The 19,940-nt window shown below is 36.6% G+C and overlaps 1 protein-coding gene across 26 annotated transcripts in view; it reads left to right on the top strand.

The window, feature by feature from the left end:
* The window catches only part of DMXL1 (Dmx like 1), a 193,201-nt gene that overhangs the window by 79,737 nt on the left and 93,524 nt on the right, over positions 1-19,940 (top strand). For 22 of the 26 annotated variants that reach the window (XR_013532127.1, XR_013532125.1, XR_013532129.1 and 19 more), the window contains 7 exons: positions 116-235; positions 532-753; positions 1,984-3,666; positions 5,760-5,867; positions 17,211-17,380; positions 17,894-17,991; positions 19,630-19,795. Coding sequence is in view for 18 of the 26 variants with exons in the window: in XM_078365010.1 (XP_078221136.1) it covers positions 116-235; positions 532-753; positions 1,984-3,666; positions 5,760-5,867; positions 17,211-17,380; positions 17,894-17,991; positions 19,630-19,795 (2,567 nt within the window). In the remaining 8 variants the exon portion in view is untranslated. The remainder of the gene's footprint in view (positions 1-115; positions 236-531; positions 754-1,983; positions 3,667-5,759; positions 5,868-17,210; positions 17,381-17,893; positions 17,992-19,629; positions 19,796-19,940) is intronic. The other 4 variants (XR_013532130.1, XM_078365021.1, XM_078365019.1 and 1 more) reach the window with 1 other exon arrangement.

The raw sequence follows: 19,940 nt of genomic DNA, 5'->3' as shown, positions 1-19,940 counted from the left end.
TTACATTGTTTATTTGAAGTAAAAATTGTACAGGGTAGGTTATTTTAACTTGGCATATTTAGCAAGTTGTCTCTTTTATACATGTTAACAGTGAAAATATCATTAATACCAATAGGCAGCTCACCTAATGGATTTTCTGAGAAGTTCTACCTAATTGTTATAGAGTGCACTCAAGACAACCGTTCATTATTACACATGTGGAATTTACATCTGAAGTCAATTCCTGTCTCATTGGGTGAGTCTTGTCTGTGTGTTTGTGTGTGTATGTGTAACTTTAAGTAGGTGTAAGTTAACATTACACAAAATTAGATAATTTGGGTCATATTTCTTAAAGCCATCTCATTTTAAGTAGTGAAAACTGTAGATTATTCAATTAATTCAAAAAGCCTTTTCTTATTTTCTTTCTGTAAAGAATCATACTAATATGTTTACCATTTTATTGTTTATAAGGCAGTTTTGGATTGTGAAATGTAGCAATTGTAATATTTATAGGGTTCCTCTGCCTCAGTTTTTGGTTCTTATGTTTTATAGAAGAAAAAGTAGATACCAAATTATCTGAAGCAGTTTGGCAGCCAGAAGAACATTATTCTTCTTCTCTGGAGAAGATCCCATCTCCGTTTTCACAAAAGTATGAGGCTTGCAGAGCAAATCTCCAGAGTACCAGCAAGTTGACTCTGTTTTCAGAAATGGTTTATAGCCAAGAATTGCATTTGCCAGAAGGAGTTGAGATAATAAGTATTAAGCCATCAGCAGGTTTGTAAATTTTATGAAAGACTAATTTTGTAACACATGAGTGTTTGCCAGGTATTTAAAAATAGATGCTGCAACTACCTCTTAAATCCACACAGAACCAGAATTGGAAATAATATATTCAAGTACCCTAAATTGAAGACTTATATTTTTCATTGTGTTTTCAGATTACTCTGACATTTGTCAGCCAGTTCTAGTCTTAAATATTGATTTCTAAAACAAATTTCCTTTGTCTTTTTGGGACAGTTTTTGACAGTTTCTAGAGCAAAGATGGTAACTAAGTTGTACTTTATTTGCAGACTTTGATGGTATTGGCAATAGCTGCCTGGAGCTGTGATTCTGAGTGTTTGGTTTCTGCTGTATATTTATTATCCTTATTCTAAAGCAGTGGTTTTCAAAGTGTCCCCAGGCCAGCATCATCAGTGTCCTGGAAACTTGTTAGAAATGAAAATTCTTGGGCCACCCGGGGTTACTGAATCTCGAACTTTGGATGAGGCCCAGTGGCCTGGTCTTACAAATCTTCCAAGCAATTTTATGCATACAAAAGGTCAAGAACCTCTGTTCTGGAATATCAAGAACACTAACCAGAAATAAAAATCAAGGCCCCTGTTTTAGGAAACTAATAGTACATGATTACTTTAAGCCTAAGCAAATGTTAAGTTCCAGTTAGGAATTTTCTCAGCATCTGTTATATCAAATATACCTCAATCATAAAGGGCCCTGTAAAGTGACCATTTAGTACTGAAGTAAACATAGGCCATTCACATTTATATTGAAAAATGTGAAAGAGAAGGAGCCAGTGAGTGTTGACAATTTTTTTTTAAAATGTATTGATACCTTTAAAATTAGATTTATAATGTATAAAACTAGCAAAGAGTTGTGAAACAAATTCTGGATTGAGAATCAGAACTAGAGTTCAAGTTTTTAAATTCTGCCTATGACTAGTAGTTTGATTTAGGCCCAAGATATTTAACCCATAAAATACAGGAATTGAAGTAAATTATCTCAGAGTTCCCTTTCAGCTCTAGGTTTTGGTGATACTTTCTTTTTATATACCTTTCTGATGTCACTAAAAGCCTCTTTCTTACTATTCTTGCTGCCCATTCTTAACCTAAATAAATATAGTTGTCATGTTCTTAACAGTAATTAATACAAAGAGACTAAAACCTTTAGTAAAAAACAGAAGTATTTAACCAAATTTGATGTTTTGTTAATGGATTATTTTTATTTTAGGACATCTAAGTTCATCTTCTATATATCCTGCATGCAGTGCTCCTTATTTATTGGCAACTTCATGTTCAGATGAGAAAGTAAGATTCTGGAGATGCAGAGTAACAGATGGAGAATCTGCTACATCAAAGAATGGAAAAATGGATCTTGCATACATTTGGGAAGAATGGCCATTACTTATTGAAGATGGACTTCAGAACAATAGTAGTATAACTGTACCTGGTAGACCTGTAGAAGTTAGCTGTGCGCATACAAATCGTTTAGCAGTAGCTTATAAGCAGCCTGCATCTAATAGTAGATCTTCCCAGGACTTTGTGATGCATGTAAGTATTTTTGAATGTGAGTCAACAGGAGGTTCATGTTGGGTCCTTGAACAGACAATTCATTTAGATGAGTTAAGCACAGTATTGGATTCTGGCATTAGTGTTGATAGCAATTTAGTGGCCTATAATAAACAAGAAATGTATTTATTTAGTAAAGAGAATATCACGTCAAACACAAAGCATTTAGTTCATTTAGATTGGATGTCTAGAGAAGATGGTTCTCATATCCTGACTGTGGGAATTGGATCAAAACTTTTTATGTATGGACCCCTGGCTGGCAAAGTACAAGAACAGACTGGTAAGGAAAGCCTGGCATTTCCTCTCTGGGAGAGTACTAAAGTTGTGCCCCCTTCTAAATTTGTACTGTTACGAAGTGTGGACTTGGTTTCTTCTGTAGATGGCTCCCCTCCTTTTCCTGTTTCTTTATCGTGGGTCCGGGATGGCATCCTTGTGGTAGGAATGGACTGTGAAATGCATGTGTATTCCCAATGGCAGCCATCTTCTAAACAAGAACCCGTTATAACAGATTCATACAGTGGAAGTACTCCATCTATAACAAGTTTAATAAAACAGAGTAACTCCAGTTCTGGGTTACATCCTCCAAGGAAAACTCTGACTCGATCCATGACCAGTCTCGCACAGAAAATCTGTGGAAAGAAAACTGCATTTGATCCTTCCGTGGATATGGAAGATTCAGGTCTTTTTGAAGCAGCTCATGTACTTTCCCCGACTCTACCTCAGTATCATCCCTTGCAGCTTTTGGAACTTATGGATCTTGGTAAAGTTCGGAGAGCCAAGGCCATCTTGTCACATCTTGTTAAGTGCATTGCTGGGGAAGTTGTGGCTCTGAATGAAGCTGAATCTAATCATGAACGCCGCCTTAGGTCTCTCACAATCAGTGCTAGTGGAAGCACTACCAGAGACCCCCAGGCATTCAACAAGGCCGAAAATACAGATTACACAGAAATAGATTCAGTTCCTCCACTTCCTTTATATGCATTACTTGCAGCAGATGATGATAGCTGTTACTCATCTTTGGAGAAATCTAGTAATGAGAGTATGTTAAGTAAATCAAACCAGTTGTCAAAAGAAAGTTATGATGAGCTTTTTCAGACCCCACCTCTAATGACTGATATTCATATATTAGAGACAGATGAAGAAAATACAAAGCCTAGAGTTATTGACCTTTCACAATACAGTCCAACTTACTTTGGACCTGAGCATGCTCAGGTTCTTTCTGGCCACTTACTTCATTCTAGTTTACCAGGACTCAGCCGGATGGAGCAGATGTCTTTGATGGCCTTAGCAGATACAATTGCAACTACAAGCACTGATATTGGAGAAAGCAGAGACAGAAGCCAAGGTAAAACTAAAATCCATACTGATAACAAATTTTACTTATTTTCACAGAAAATAATTTTAAATAATTTTTATTAAAATGATGCATTGGCTAGGCACAGGGGCTTATGCCTGTAAATTTAGCTCTTTGAAAGGCTGAGGCAGGAGGATCACTTGAACCTACGAGTTTAAGACCAACCTAGGCAACAAAGTGATACCCCCATCTCTATGAAAAACAAAAAACTAGCCAGGTATGGTTCATCACACCTATAGTCCTAGAGACTCAGGAGGCTGAGGTACAATGATGCTTGAGTCCAGGAGGTTGAGACTGCAGTGAATTGATTGGGCCACTACACTACAGCCTGGACAGTAGAGCAAGACCCTGTCTCTTAAAAAAATACCATAAAGGTTTTTTTTGGAAACATCTTTGTTACTTTTAATAGTACATATTAAGGGTTTGCTGTTTATGATAGTCCGGGGATGGGGGTTAGCTAAACCTCCTCCCCCTGAGATTATTAATATGTACTATTTATCCCATAAATCATAGTAGTACTAGCAGGCTAGGCACAGTGGTGCACGCCTGTAATCCCAGCATTTTGGGAGACCAAGGCTGGCAGATCATGAGGTCAGGAGTTCCTGACCAGCCTGATCAACATGGTGAAACCCCGTCTCTACTAAAAACAGAAAAATTAGCTTGTGTCCCAGCCACTAAGGAGGCTGAGGCGGGAGAAGCACTTGAACTTGGGAGGTGGAGGTTGCAGTGAGCTGAGATTGTGCCACTGCACTCCAGCCTGGGCAAGACTCCAACTCAAAAAAAAAATTATAGTACTGCGAGCAAGTGTACAAAGACTCATTATGCTAGTCATTTTTACTAATTGTCTGTTTAATAATACAAAAGATCCAACTGAATCTTTTTGAGTTTAGTAAAACTTAACAGATTCTTATTAAACAATTATTTTAGCTACTTAAAAATAAAAGATGGTTTCTGTTTTTTTTCCCTTATTTTGTAATAATCCACTATTAACAATTATAATTTGGTTTTTAAAACGTTGAGTTTTGTTTTTTTTATAAATAAGCATTAGTGTATGCTCCTACCTAGAAAAGCATAATATAATTAGGTCTTTTCCTCACCCAGAGAGCATTAAAAAAACAAACAAACAAAAACTACTGAGTTATGAACAGATTCCCATCAAGTCTCAAGTTCTGAAATGAACAAATTGAGCCTTGTGGACTGTATATGTGTTAGTATACCTTTGAACTAAGCTTGAAAGGAAAATATGTGGTAAATTTAATGTAGTAATAAAATTTACATTTAAGAAAAAAACAAGTTGGTTGTGAATCTTGACACTATAAGAGATATTACTAGTAGATACTATTTTTGATGTGAATATGTTATAGGTGTTTTATGTTTTTAGTTTTTGCTTCAAGGAAAAAATATCAGACCCTCCCACCATGGAATTGTTTCTTCCTGTGTTTACAACAGATTATTGTGGTGGATGTATGATTTGAATAAATCATATTGATTAAAAATATTCTTATGCATGTACCACAGAGAAGGTTAAACTATTCAAAAATCAGTCCCATTTTAATTTAAATAAGATTTCAGTCAGAGTTATGAGTACACTATAAATACATGGAATTTTAATGTGTCAAATTACCATTTAATAATTTTAAAGAGAATTTGGCTTAGCAAGGTGGCTCATGCCTATAATCCCCAGCACTTTGAGAGGCTGAGGCAGGCAGATCACTTGAGATCAGGAGTTCAAGACTAGCCTGGCCAATGTGGTGAAACCCCATCTCTATTAAAAATACAAAAATTAGCTGGGCATGGTGGCATAATAGATTATATTTGTAAATCTATAAATAGATTATAAAGAATTTCATAGTATCTCTTTATTCTCTTCTTTATTCTTTTTCCAATTGTTTATGTTATTTTTTCTTTCATGTGAAATTGTTTAGAAAAAAAGAAATGTTAGAAAATATTTAAGACTGATTTAAAAAAAAGACTGATAACTTTTTTTTTGGTCAGGTTAAGAATGTCACGTGTTCATTTGCTTATTTGTTGTTCATTTTCTTACAAATTTTTTAATACATTGCTCCCCCTTTCTCCCATTGCAGGTGGAGAAACTCTTGATGAATGTGGGTTAAAATTTCTTTTGGCTGTTCGACTCCATACCTTTCTTACAACTTCCCTTCCAGCCTATCGAGCTCAGCTTCTTCACCAAGGTGATTTTGATAGTAATTATTAAAGGAAAATAAAGCAACTAGAAAATGAGAGACTTGTGAATTTTTAAACTTGTTTTTTGCCCAGACACGATCATGATGACAAATTTGACACATTTTAAGTTTCCTTTATTTGTTAAAATGTTTATTTCCTCATAATCTTCTTTGCTTAAAACAATGGAATTTTTATGGTAGACAAAAGGAGTTAATGAAGAAACAGATACTGGGAAATTGGATATTCTGTGTTATATTTTTAAATATATGTTATGTTCCAGGCAAATTAGTATTGTTTCTTTAGATTGTCTTTTTTCTCCTTTGACATTTACCTAAAGTCAGTTTTTCTGCCAAACTTTGAATAATATTTTTGTTATAATACATTCTCAAATTTTAAATGTTTCACAAAGAGTACAGAATATTGAAAGTGTAAATTTACCCACCCTTAAAACTACTGATTAAAATATATATTTCAGATATTAGTTTAGTATATTTCACATATTCTATATTGAGTGCTGTATTTCAGATTCTGTTACTGTTCTCTTATTTTGAACTAGACTTTGAACTATCTTAGAGTAACTTAATAGATTGTCACTGAACAATTATTTTTGGTACCTGAAAATAACATTGTCTTAGACGGAGTAAGAGAAATCTCACCTAAGTTCACTTAAACAAAACACCATGTTTTTTTAAACTTCATCTCCCAAGAAGTTCAAGAAATAGAGCTGGCTTTCAGCATTATTGGATCTATAGGTTTAAACAGTGTTATTGGGACTTTGCAGTTTAGCATTTTAGCCTCTGCTCCTTGGTTTCAGTCCTTTGGTTACACCTTTTGTCACTGACTCTTTGTTTCACTGTCTGTTTTCTTTCTCTCATTTTGCATTTAGCTTTGAAAAAAGTGAAGCTGAAAATTCTCAATCAAATTCATTTTCATTTTTCATTTTTTTTTTGAGGTAGAGTCTTGCTTCATCACCCAGGCTGGAGTACAGTGGTGTGATTTCTACACACCAGAACCTCCACCTCCTGGGTTCAGGTGATTCTTGTGCCTCAGCCTCCCGAATAGCTGGATCTACAGGCACACACTCCCATGCCTGGCTAATTTTTGTATTTTTAATAGAGATGGGGTTTCACCACATTGACCAGGCTAGTCTTGAATTCCTGACCTCAAGTTGTCTGCCTGCCTCAGCCTCCCAAAGTGCTGTGGATTACAGGTGTAAGCCACCTTGCCAGGCCAAATTCTCTTTAAAATTTTTAAATTGTAATTTGACACATTAAAATTGTATGTATTTATGGGGTACAAAGTAATGTTATGATATATGTATACAAAGTGAAATGATTAAAACAAAGAAGATAGTCATCATTTCAGATATGTCACATATTTGTGTTAATATTTAAAATGTACTCTTCAACAATATTGAAATAGACAATACACTATTATTAAAGGTAGTTCCCATGCTGTGCAATAGATCTCAAAAATGTATTCCTCCTGACTGAAACTTTTTACCATTTGAACAATGTCTTCCTTATCCTGACCCTAGCCTTGGACAAACACCATTTTATTCTCTTTTTCTTTGATTTCAGTTGTATTAGGTTCCACACATAAGTAAGATCATGTAGTATTTGTCTTTCTGTGACTGGCTTATTTCACTTACTGTAATGTCCTCCAGGTTCATCCATGTTGTTCCAAATGACAAGGTTTTCTTTTTCTTTTTTCTTTTTTTTTTTTTGAGACAGAGTTTTACTCTTGTTGCCCAGGCTGAAGTGCGGTGGATCTCAGATCCCTGCAACCTCCACCTCCCAGGTTCAAGCGATTCTCCTGCCTCAGCCTCCTGAGTAGCTAAGATTACAGGTGCACGTCATCACATATTTTGTATTTTTAATAGAGACGGGGTTTCTCCATTTTGGTCAAGCTGGTCTTGAACTCCCAACCTTAGGTGATCCGCCGGCCGTGGCCTCCCAAAGTACTGGGATTACAGGCGTGAGCCACCATGCCCTGCCTAAGATTTCCTTTTTTAAGCCTGAATGGCACTCCATTGTATATACAGGCATACTTCTTTTTATTGTTCTTTGCCAGGTTGCATTTTGCAAATACAGCAGTTTTTACAAATTGAAGCTTTGTGGCGACCCTTTCTTGAACAAGTCTATCAGCACCATATTTCCAACAACATGTGTTCACTTCATGTCTCTGTCTCTCATTTTGGTAATTCTTACAATATTTCAAACTTTTCTGTGATCCGTGATCAGTGATTTTTGTTGCTATTGTAATGGTTTGGGGGTGCCATGAAGTGCACCTATGTAGGACAATGAATTTAATCGGTAAATGTTGTGTGTGCTGTGGCTACAACACTGATCAGCCATTCCCCTGTATTTCTACTTCTGCTGAGACCTCCCTATTCACTGAGACACAACAATATAGAAACTAGGAGACCAGACATGGTGGTTCACCTAAGGATTATGCCTGTAATCCCAGCACTTTGGGAGGCTGAGGCAGGCGGATCACCTGAGGGCAGGAGTTTGAGACCAGCCTGACCAACATGGAGAAACTCTATCTCTACTAAAAATACAAAATGAGCAGGGCATGGTGGTGCATGCCTGTAATCCCAGCTACTGGGGAGGCTGAGGCAGGAGAATCACTTGAACCTAGGAGGTGGAGGTTGCAGTGAGCCAAGATCATACCATTGCTCTCCAGCCTGGGCAACAAGAGTGAAACTTCATCTCGAAAAAAAAAAAAGAAAAAGAAATTGGGACATTTTAACAACACTACCATGTCTTCTAAGTGTTCAAGTGAAAGGAAGAGCTGCATCTGTTGCTTTAAATCAAAAGCTAGAAATGACTAAGCTCAGTAAGGAAGGCATGTCAAAAGCTGAGACAAGCTGAAACCTAAGCCTCTTGTGCCAAACAGTTTACAAAATTGTAAATGCAAAGGTTGAGGTCCAAAGGAAACTAAAATTTCTACTCTACTGAACACATGAATGATAAAAAAAGCGAAGTAGCCTTATTGCTTAAGTGGAGAATGTTTGAGTGGTCTAGGTAGATCGGACTAGCCATAAGATTCCCATAAGCCAAAGCCTAATCCAGAGCAAGGCTCTAACTCTTCTTAATTTCGTGAAAGTTGAGAGAGGAGAGGAAGCTGCAGAATTAAAGTTTAAAGCTAGCAAAGATTGGTCTATGAGATTTAAGGAAAGAAGCCATCTCCATAAACTACAAGTACGAGGTGAAGCTAGATCTTCTGGATAACATGCTGAAGCTTCTACATCAGTTAACACTTGCTTCAGTGTATTATCTAGAAGATCTAGTTAAGATAATTGATGAAGGTGGCTACTTAAAAGAACAGATTTTTGAAGTAGATGGAACAGCCTTCTGTTGGAAGATGCCATCTAGTGCTTTCATAGTTAAGAGAGAAGTCAATGCCCAGCTTCAAAGCTTCAAAGGACAGGCTGACTCTTGTTAGGGTCTAATGCAGCTGGTAACTAAGTCGAAGCCAGTGCCCATTTACCATTCTGAAAATCCTGGAGTCTTCAAGAATTATGCTAACCCTGCTCTGCCTGTGCTCTACAAATGGAACGGCAAAGCCTAGATGGCAGCACCTCTGTTTACAGCATACCTTACTGAATAGTTCCAGCCCACTATTGAGACCTACTGTTAAGAAAAAAGGTTTCCTTGCAAAATATTGCTGTTATTAACAATGATCTGTTCCTCCAAGAACTCTGATGCAGATGAATGAGGAGATTAATACTGTTTTCATTCCTGCTAATACACATTCATTTTTCAGTCCATGAACCAAGGAATGCTTCCAACTTTTAAATCTTATCATTTAAGAAATACATTCATAAGGCTATAGCTGCTGTAGATAATGATTTCTCTGATAGATCTGGACAGAGTAAATTGAAAAACTACTGGGAAGATTTCACCTTTCTAGATGTCATTAGGGACATTTGCAGTTCATCGGAGGAAGTCAACATGTCAGCATTACCAAGAGTTTGGAAGAAGTTGATTCCACTCTTCACAGATGACTTTGAGGGGTGTAAGACTTCAGTGGAAGAAGTAATTGCAGATATGGTAGAAATAGCAAGGGAATGAGAATTAGAAGTAGATCTGAAGATGTGACTGAATTGCTGCAGAGCCGAGCATGATGACTCATGCCTGTAATCCCAACACTTTGAGATATTGAGGTGGGAGGATGCTTGAGGCCAGGAGTTTAGGACCAGCTGAGGCAACATAGTGAGACTTCATCTCTGAAAAAAATTTAGGTGGGATTAGTGACACATGCCTGTAGTCCTAGCTACTAGCTACTCAGGGGACTGAATGGAAATATCACTTGAATCCAGGAGTTTGAGACTTCACTGAGCTGTGATCACACCACTGCACTCCAGCTGGGCAACAGAAGGAGACCCTGTATCAAAAAAAAAAAAAAAAAAAAAAAAAGCAAAATTTCATCAGACGAGGAGTTTCTTAAAGGAAGAGCAGTGAGTATGGTTTCTTAAGGTGGAATCTATTGCTGGTGAAGATGCTGTGAACATGGTTGAACTGACAGCAAAGGATTTAGAATATTCTGTAAACTTAGTTGATAGAGCACTGGCAGGGTTTGAGAGAAGACTGACTCCAATTTTGAAAGAAGTTCTGAATTCTATCAAATACAATTACATGGTACAGAGAAATCTTACATAAAAGGAGGAGTTCATCTATGTGACAACCTTATTTTCTTATTTTAAGAAATTACTACAGCCATCCCAGCCTTCAGTAAGCTCTACCCTGACCAGTCAGCAGCCGGTAACGTCAAGGCAAGATTGTCCACTAGCAAAGATTATGACTTGCTTAAGGCTCAGATGATTGTTACATTTTAGCAATAATGTATTTTTAAATTAAAGTATATACACTCATTTTAGACACGCTGTTGCACAGTTAACAGACCACCGTATGATGTAACCATAAATTTTATGTGCACCGGGAAAGAAAAAATTGTGTTACTCATTTTATTGCATTATTTGCTTTATTGTGGTAGTCTGAAATCCAACCCATGGTCTCTCCAAGGTATGCCTGTATATATGGCATTTTCTTTGTTAATTCATTGATGGATACTTGGGTTGATTTGATAACTGAGCTATTGTGAATAAAGCTGCACTTAACATTGGAGTGCAGATATCTTGTCAACGTACTGATTTCACATCCTTTGAATATATACTCATAAGTGGGATTGGTGGATCATGTGGTAATTTTGTTTTTATATATTTTTCTTTTTTTTAGTTTACTTAATTTTTTTCTTCTCTTTTAATAATACATTGTTCCAGAATATTTTTAGATATTTGAAGAAGCTTCATACCCTTTTCCATAATGGCTGTACTAATTTATGTTCTCACTAGCAGCGTGCAAGGCTCCCCTTTTCACCACTTCTTTGCCAAAACTGTTGTTTTCTCTCTTTTGATAATAGACATTCTAGCAGGTATGAGTTGTTATCTCATTATGGTTTAATTTGCATTTTCCTGATGTTTATATATGTCAAGTACTGTTTTCATTTATCTGTTTGGGCATTCATGTATCTTCTTTTGAGAAATGTCTGTTTAGGTCATTGTCCCCCTCTGTTTTTTTATTTTCTTCTCCAAGAGATGGGGGTCTTACTCTATTGCCCATGCTGGAGTGAAACTCCTGGCCTCAAGCCATCCTCCTGTCTCAGCCTCTCAAATAGCTGGGACTACAGGTGTGCACCACTTGTGCCTGGCATGCCATTTCTGAATTGAGTTGTATTCCTCCTATTGGGTTGCTTGAATTCTTGATATATTTTGAATATTAACTTCTTATCAGATATACAGACTACAAATATTATTTCCCAATCCATGGCTTTTCTCTTCACTGCTAATTGTATTCTTTGCTATGCAGAAGTTTTCAGTTTGATGTAATACCATGTGTTTATTTTTGCTTTTGTTGCCTTTGCCTTTGGTGTCATATCCAAAAAAATCATTGCCCAGATTGATGTCATGTAGTTTTTTCCTATGTTTTCCTCTCATAGTTTGATAATGCAAGTCTTATGTTTAAATCTTTAATCAGTTTTGACCTATTTTTCTGTATGGTGTAAGGTAATGGTCCAATTTCATTCTTTTGCATGTGGTTATCTAGTTTTCCCAGCACCATTTATTGAAGAAACTATCTTTTCTCATTGTGTGTTCCTCGCATCTTTGACAAAAATCAATTGAGTATAAATGCATGGGTTCATTTCCAGGCTTTCTGTTCTATTCCATTGGTCTGTTTTTCTGTTTTCATGCCAGTGCTGTGCTGTTTTGATTACCCTAGCTTTGTAATATGGTTTGAAATTAGGTAGTGCGATGTTTCTAGGTTTGTTCTTTCATCTTATGTTTACCTTGGGTATTTGGGGTTTCTTGGTATTCCTAATCAATTTAGGGTTGTTTTTTCTATTTCTGTGAAAAAATGATATCACTATTTTGATATATATGACATTGAATCTGTAGATCATGTTGGGTAGTGTGGACATTTTATCAACATTAATTTTTCCAGTCTGAGAACACTAGATATCTTCCATTTATTTGCATCTTCAAATTTCTTTCATTAATGTTTTATAGTTTTTATTGTAGAGCTCTGTTACCTCGTTGGTTAAATTTTTGTTTGTAATGAAATGGGGTCTTCCTATGTTGCCCAGGCTGTTCTTAAACTCCTGAGCTCAAGCAATCCTTCCACCCCAGCCTCCCAAAGTGCTGGGATTACAGGTGTGAGCCACTGGCCTGGCCAATTTATTTCTAAGTATTTTTTTTTGTAGTAATTATTAATGGTATTGTTTTGTTTATTTTTAAAATCAGATCAGATAATTTGTTACTGTATGGAAATGTTACTGCTTTTTGCATTTTAATTTTGTATACTTCTAGTTTAATGTAGTTGTTTATTAGTTCTGTTTCTTTGGTGGAGTCTTTTGTGTTTTCTCTATGTAAGATTGTCTTGTTAGCAAACAGTGACATTTTCTCTTCTTCCTTTTCTAGTTGGATGCCTTTTTATTTCTTTCTCTTATCTAATTGCTCTGGCAGGGATTTCTAGTACTATCATAGTTGAGTACAAGTTGTGAGAGAGTTCATCCTTGTCTTCTTTCTGTTCTTAGAGGGAAAACTTTCAAATTGTCACTGTAGAGTATGATTAGCTCTGAGCTTGTCGTTTATGGCCTTGATTGTGTTGAGGTGCATTCCTTCTGCACCTAATTTGTTGAGAGTTTTTGTCACGAAAGGATGTTGAATTTTGTCAAATGCTTTTTTTTTTGCATCTATTGAAAGGATCATATGGGTTTGTCCTTGATTTTGTTAATGTGAACAGAATCACATTGGTTAATTTGCACATGTTGAGCTAATCTTGCACCCCTGGCTTAATTTCTACTTGATCATAGTGGATGATCCTTTTATTGTGCTGTTAATTTGTTTTGCTAGTATTTTGTGGAAGATTTTACATTTGTATTTATTGGGGATAATGGCCTATAATTTTTTTCTTTTTTTTTTTTTTTTGGTATTCATTTTGCCTGGCTTTGGCATCAGGGAAATGCTGTCCTCATCAAAAGAGTTAGGAACTTTTCTTTCTTCTTCTGTTCTTTGGAAGAGTTTGAGAAGGACTGGTGTTAGTTTTTCTTTAAATGTTTAGTAGAATTTACCTGTGATGCCTGTGATGTGATTAGATTCTGGGCTTTTCTTTGATGAGAGACTTTTTTTTTTTTTTGAGACGGAGTCTCAAGCAGTGGCGAGATCTCAGCTCTGTAACTTCTGCTTCTGGGGTTCAAGTGATTTTCCTACTTCAGCTTCTTGAGTAGCTAGGGTATTTTTTGTAGAGACAGAGTTTCACTATATTAGCAAGGCTGGTCTTGAACTCCTGACCTCAAGTGATCTGCCTGCCTCTGCTTCCCAAAGTGCTGGGGTTACAGAAATGAGCCACCATGCCTGGTCTGATGGGAGACTTTATATTACTGATTTATATCCTTACTCATCATCAGTCTGTTCACATATTTTATTTCTTCGTATTTCAGTTCTGGCAGATTGTCTGTCTAGGAATTTATCCATTTCTTCTGGGTTATCCAGTTTGTTGGCACATATGTGCATATTAATCTCTTATGATTATTTGTTTGTGGTATCAGTTGTAGTGTCTCTTCTTTAACTTCTCATTTTATTTGTAGTCTTTTATTTATTTATTTATTTTTTGAGGTAGAGTCTTGCTCTGTAGCCCAGGATGGAGTGCAGTGGTGCCTCTCAGCTCACTGCAACCTCCGCCTCCTGGGTTCAAGCGATTCTCCTGCCTCAGCCTCCCAAGTAGCTGGGATTACAGGCTCATTCCACCACGCCCAGCTAATTTTTATATTTTTAGTAGAAATGGTTTCGACATGTTGGCCAGGCTGCTCTTGAACTCCCGACCTCAAGTGATCCGCCTGCCTCAGTCTCCTAAAGTGCTGGTATTACAGGTGTGAGCCACCGTGCCTGGCCCCTCTGTCTTTGTCTTAATCTTGCTAACGATTTGTCAATTGTATTTATCTTTCCAGAAAACTGACCCTTAGTTTTCTGAGGTTTTTTTCCCTGTCATTTTTCTAGTTTATACTTTATTTATTTCTTCTCTGATCATTATTTCCTTTCTTCTGCTAACTTTGGTCTGAGTTTCTTCTCTTTTTGGTTCCTTGAGGTATAACACTAGGTTTATTTGAGGCCTCCCAGGTTGGGCAGGTCTGTTGTCTAAGGAAATACACAGTGACAGGTGTCTCCCTGTCTGGGTAGGACCTTGGAGTAGTGTTTGAGGCTGAGCGAAGCCACTGTTTGATGAACTCTCTGGTTGGGCAGATCTAGCCCCTGAGCTTTGCTGAAATTTGCTGTGGTAGGTGTCTACCAGTCTGGATGGGGCTTTGGGGTGGGCTCTGAGGCCACATGTGGAGGTTGGCCATCTAAGGATTGAAGCCAGGTTGAATTTTCTACCATGCTTCTAGAAGCAACCAGCTTGACTTTGCAGGTAGGATATGCCATTGGCTGTTACCTCTAATTGGATGCTATCACTGGCAGTAACAGAGAGCTACCACCAAGATCTTGTAGGCTAGTTGCTATAAGGTCTACCTCCTTTCTTTGTTTCTACCCAACCTTAGATGATCTAGTTATGCCATTGTCCACATTGTTTCCCTTGAAGTGAGACCCTTGTGAGCCTCCTGAGAAACATTGTAGAACACTGGGGAAGCTCAGTGTCTGACCATGGCTTTCTTTTCCCACTGTACAAACTGTGGATCTAGGGAATTTTCTTTGTGTAGCACAAATCAGTTTGGATGGAAACAGATGATGTGCTCAAAGTGAGACTGTTACTCTTACCCTTCTACTGCTGTTTTTATTTGGTTCTGTGGTCTGCACGGGTGTCTCAGCTCATTCCCAGGTTTGGGGGTAAAATGGCATTTTCCGTCTGTGGCTAGTTGCTACTTAAACACTTTGTGTGTGGGGTGTATGTCTTTGGGCTTCTATAACAAATTCCTTAGACTGGGTAATTTATAAATAGGAAAAATTTATTTTTCATATTTCTGGAGGCTGGGAAGTCCAAGATCAAGGTTCCAGCAGATTTGGTGCTTGGTCAGGGCTTGATCTCCTCCATAGTTGGCACCTTGTCGCTACATCCTCAAATGATGGAAGTGGTGAAAAGGGCTAGTTGGTTCTCTTGAGCCCTTTTATAAGCGCATTAATCCCATTTATGAGGGCAATGGCCAGTTATCTCCTTAAGGTTCTTCTTGTTGATGATATTACATTGGGGGCTAAGTTTCAACATGAAATCCGGAGGGACATAAATATACAAACCATAGCAAGGAATGAAGCCTGAGATTTCTATTCCCCCATCTTACTGATGTCTAAATCAAATTATTTAATTATTTATAAAAATATATGGAGAAATAACAGGAATCCAAAAATGATTTATAATAATTGTCCATTCACAACATAGGGTTTTTTTTGTTTTGTTTTTAACCTTTCATTTATTTTTAAAGTGTTCAGTATAGAAGCATTTCACATTGCTTCGCATGGGAGGTGATTCCTTGTTTGGCTTAGGTTAAAAATTTGAGGCCATATATCTCAAAGCCACATCCTACAATTAATCATTTACCTTGCCTAGTAATGCTAAACAAAATGTTTGTGAAAAGTCAAAATAGAAGGTAAGCAGTAAACATGTGTAGGCCATTAAGTTGAGAGAATCACTGACATAAATGATGTTGTATAAATATAAAACTATCTTACTAATATGGTGATATGGGATAATAATTACTGTGTGCCAGATTCTATTCTACATTTTACAACTATATTATTTAATTCTCAAAACTATGTTATAAGGTAGTTCCATGATTATTTGCATTTTATATACAGATAAGTTGAGGCATTAAGAGACAATATAACCTGTCCAAGATTATATTAGTATATTAGGCTGGTGCAAAAGTAATTGTAGTTTTTGCCTTTTTAAATGGCAAAAACCACTTGCAGTTACTTTTGTACAAACTTAATACTTAACAGTTGAGCTGGAATTTATTTTTATTTTTATTTTTGTTTTTGAGACAGAGTCTCACTCTGTCACTGAGGCTGGAGTGCATGATCTCAGGTCACTGGAACCTCCACCTCCCTAGTTCAAGTGATTCTTCTGCCTCAGCTTCCTGAGTAGCTGGGATTACAGGTACACGCCACCGTGCCTGGCTAATTATATGTTTTTTAAGTAGAGACAGGGTTTTACAATGTTGGCCAGGCTGGTCTCAAACTTCTGACCTCAAGTGATCCACCCACCTAGGCCTCCCAAAGTGCTGGGATTACAGGCGTGAGCCTGTACAGAATAAACAGACGAAGATTTCACCTTCTAGCACCCGGCTAGAACTGGAATTTAATATATGCATTCTGATTTTGGGGTCTTTGCAGTGCTAGTCCTAATTCATCAACCAGAACTGCTTATTTGATTTTTTTAAATTAATTTTGTGGAATTACATCCACAAAACAAATGTTGACCAGAGGAAGGTAAAAAGCAGCTTTGAAGATGGAAATATATCAACATAAAGTAATGCTTTAAGTGGTTCTCATTTTTTAAAAAGGATCATGGGTAGTGGCTGGAGAACAAAAATAACATCAGCACAGTGGAATTTGCCATAAGCATTTTTTCTTTTCCTTTCAAAAAAATACGCTATTTCTACAAAACACATATATGCTCACTGGAGTGATACAGTTGTCTGAGGTAGCAAAAATTAAAAAATAGCCCATATTTCTAATCTTAAACTGTGAATCTCATAGAAGTTTACACATTTATATTATAAATATGGAACATACATTTCTGATAATCATAGAAGCATACTTCTATTTCTTATAAACATCATTTTTGACATTTCTGCAGGCCTTTCTACAAGTCATTTTGCTTGGGCGTTTCACTCAGTAGCAGAAGAAGAACTGCTGAACATGTTGCCAGCCATGCAGAAAGATGATCCCACTTGGTCTGAACTAAGAGCTATGGGTGTGGGGTGGTGGGTCCGGAATAACCGCATCTTACGCAAATGCATGGAAAAAGTAAGTGTTTTATTTTGGTGTATAAGTGAGTTAATATTTTTTGGACATTTTTTAAAATGTCATTCCATATCTTCTCTGCCATTACTCTCTCTTGTTTTTGAAGAAGCAAAAGGCTTTTGAATAGTCCGTATTTCATTTATAACATATTTCAAAATATGTTAAGATAAAGTTTTGAAATATGTATTCTAATTCCCAAGTTTTTAATTGACACATTTGCTTAGTAATACATGTCTGATTTTATAAAATAATATATGTATATGTTTAGAAAAATTTCAAAATAGTACAGAAGAACTTCTAATGAAAGGCAGTAGTCTTACTATTTCTTCTCTGTGTCCTTTGAAGCCATCACCATAAGTCACTTTTGTTATTCTAAAATGCACATATTATTCATTTACATATTTTAAAAATTTTATTAAACATTCAGTGGATAATATGTGCCAGCCTTGCATATGAAGGAAATTACTTGTTCAAAACTGTTTCTGTGAAATTTTGACCAATATTTTTTGATTATAGGTAGCTAAAGCAGCCTTTTATAGAAAGAATGATCCTTTAGATGCTGCCATTTTTTACCTTGCAATGAAAAAGAAAGCTGTGATTTGGGGATTATATAGGTAGGTAAAAAACAAAACAAAACTGCTTCAATGTGAAAATCTGGTCATAAGGAGTAAATGTATGAAGTAAGATTTGTTGCTCTTGATGTTGATTCATATAGATTCTTATTAAGAGAGAGATTTCATAAGGAAAAGGCCCCAAGTGTTTTTTGTTTTTTTTTTTAGAACGGAAGACACCTGATGAAGTCAGTTTAATTTGTTTTCAGATTTATCAATCCAGAAACAAAATATTGTTTATTTTAAGAACTTCTTATCATGCTCCTATGAAACAAAAGTAATGTGTTAGTCTGTTTTCATGCTGCTGATAAAGACATACCCAAGATTGGGCAATTTACAAAATAAAGAGGTTTATTGGACCTACAGTTCCATGTGGCTGGGAGGGCCTCACAATCATGGCAGAAGTTGAAAGGCATGACAACAGATGAGAAAAGAGCTTGTGGAGGGGAACTCCTGTTTTTAAAACCATCAAGTCTCTTGAGACTTACTATCATAAAAATAGCATGGGAAAGACTTGCTCCCATGATTCAGTTACCTCCCACTCGGTCCCTCCCACAACACATGGGAATTCAAGATGAGATTTGGGTGGGGACACAGCCAAACTATACCAGGTAACTAAACCAGAAACTTATATTGAGGACAGGGAAGAAGATGAATTAATTAGTTGGTGGAGTCTGGAACAGGCATCTACCTCTGTGCTATAGGCCAGCCGTACCCCTCAAAACTGCCTCCCTCCTGTGGGTGGGCCTCACCTTCTTTCTGAGCTGAATTCACTTAGAATTTTTCTCTCTCACATCTGAGCAAGACTGGTGAACAAGATTACGATAAATAGTTCTTCATTTGTTTTGACTTTATTTCCAGAGGACCCACATGAACAACAATCTTTGGGGGAAAACCATGATAACAAATGGGTTTTCTAAGAGACTAGATGATTTAGGGCTATTTTGATTCAAGGCACATTCTTTAGATTTTATCTCTTATCTAGGTAATTTTCAGATGGGCAGGGGCGAAAAGTTACTGATGAGTTTCAATGGTGGCACTTAAGTTAATATAAATTAAACATTTTGCATGGATTTAAAAGTAATTTTCCGAATCCTACTAATGTAATTTCCTTTGTATTTTGAAAGAAAATTTTTTTTGTAATCTCTCTCTCAGACTTATATAACAAATGTTTACCTAACACTTTTTTTTTTTTTTTTTTTTTAAGACAGAGGCTTGCTCTGTCACCCAGGCTGGAGTACAGTGGCTCACTGCAACCTTCACTTCCGGCGTTCAAGCAATTCTCTTGCCTCAGCCTCCCAAGTAGCTGGGATTACAGGTGCCCGCTACCACACTGGGTAATTTTTATATTTTTAGTAAAGACAGGGTTTCACCATGTTGGCCAGGCTGGTCTTGAACTCCTGACCTCAGGTCATCTGCCTGTCTTGGCCTCCTGAAGTGCTAGGATTACAGATATGAGCCACCGCACCCTGCCAACCTAATATAATTTTTACTGGGAAAAGAAGCACATATATAGTAAGTTATGAACTAGCAGGTGTTTCTATTGAGCCTTAGCTATTAAATCCTAACTTTAGAAAATTGATTCTGATGTAAAAAAAAAATTGTATTCCAAAATTTTCATACCTCTTTTTTCCTTTGTAGAGCTGAAAAAAACACCAGGATGACACAGTTTTTTGGACACAACTTTGAGGATGAAAGATGGCGTAAAGCAGCTTTAAAGAATGCTTTTTCTTTGCTAGGCAAACAAAGATTTGAACATTCTGCAGCATTTTTTCTTTTAGCTGGCTGCCTCAGAGATGCAGTTGAGGTAATGAATAAAATTTAAATAACAAAGAATAGCAAAGTCATCTTTTAAAGCTCTTTAGTGCTTAAATTTTTAATTTTATTAAATTTTTAATAAAATTAGTGTATTTATTGGAAATAATACAAGGCAAAATACCTAAAATAACTGT

The sequence above is a fragment of the Callithrix jacchus genome, chromosome 2 (genome assembly GCF_049354715.1).
Source record: "Callithrix jacchus isolate 240 chromosome 2, calJac240_pri, whole genome shotgun sequence".
Lineage (NCBI taxonomy): Eukaryota > Metazoa > Chordata > Mammalia > Primates > Cebidae > Callithrix > Callithrix jacchus.
The sequence above is the reverse complement of the archived record's forward strand: the minus strand, read 5'-3'. Positions and strand labels throughout refer to the sequence as shown.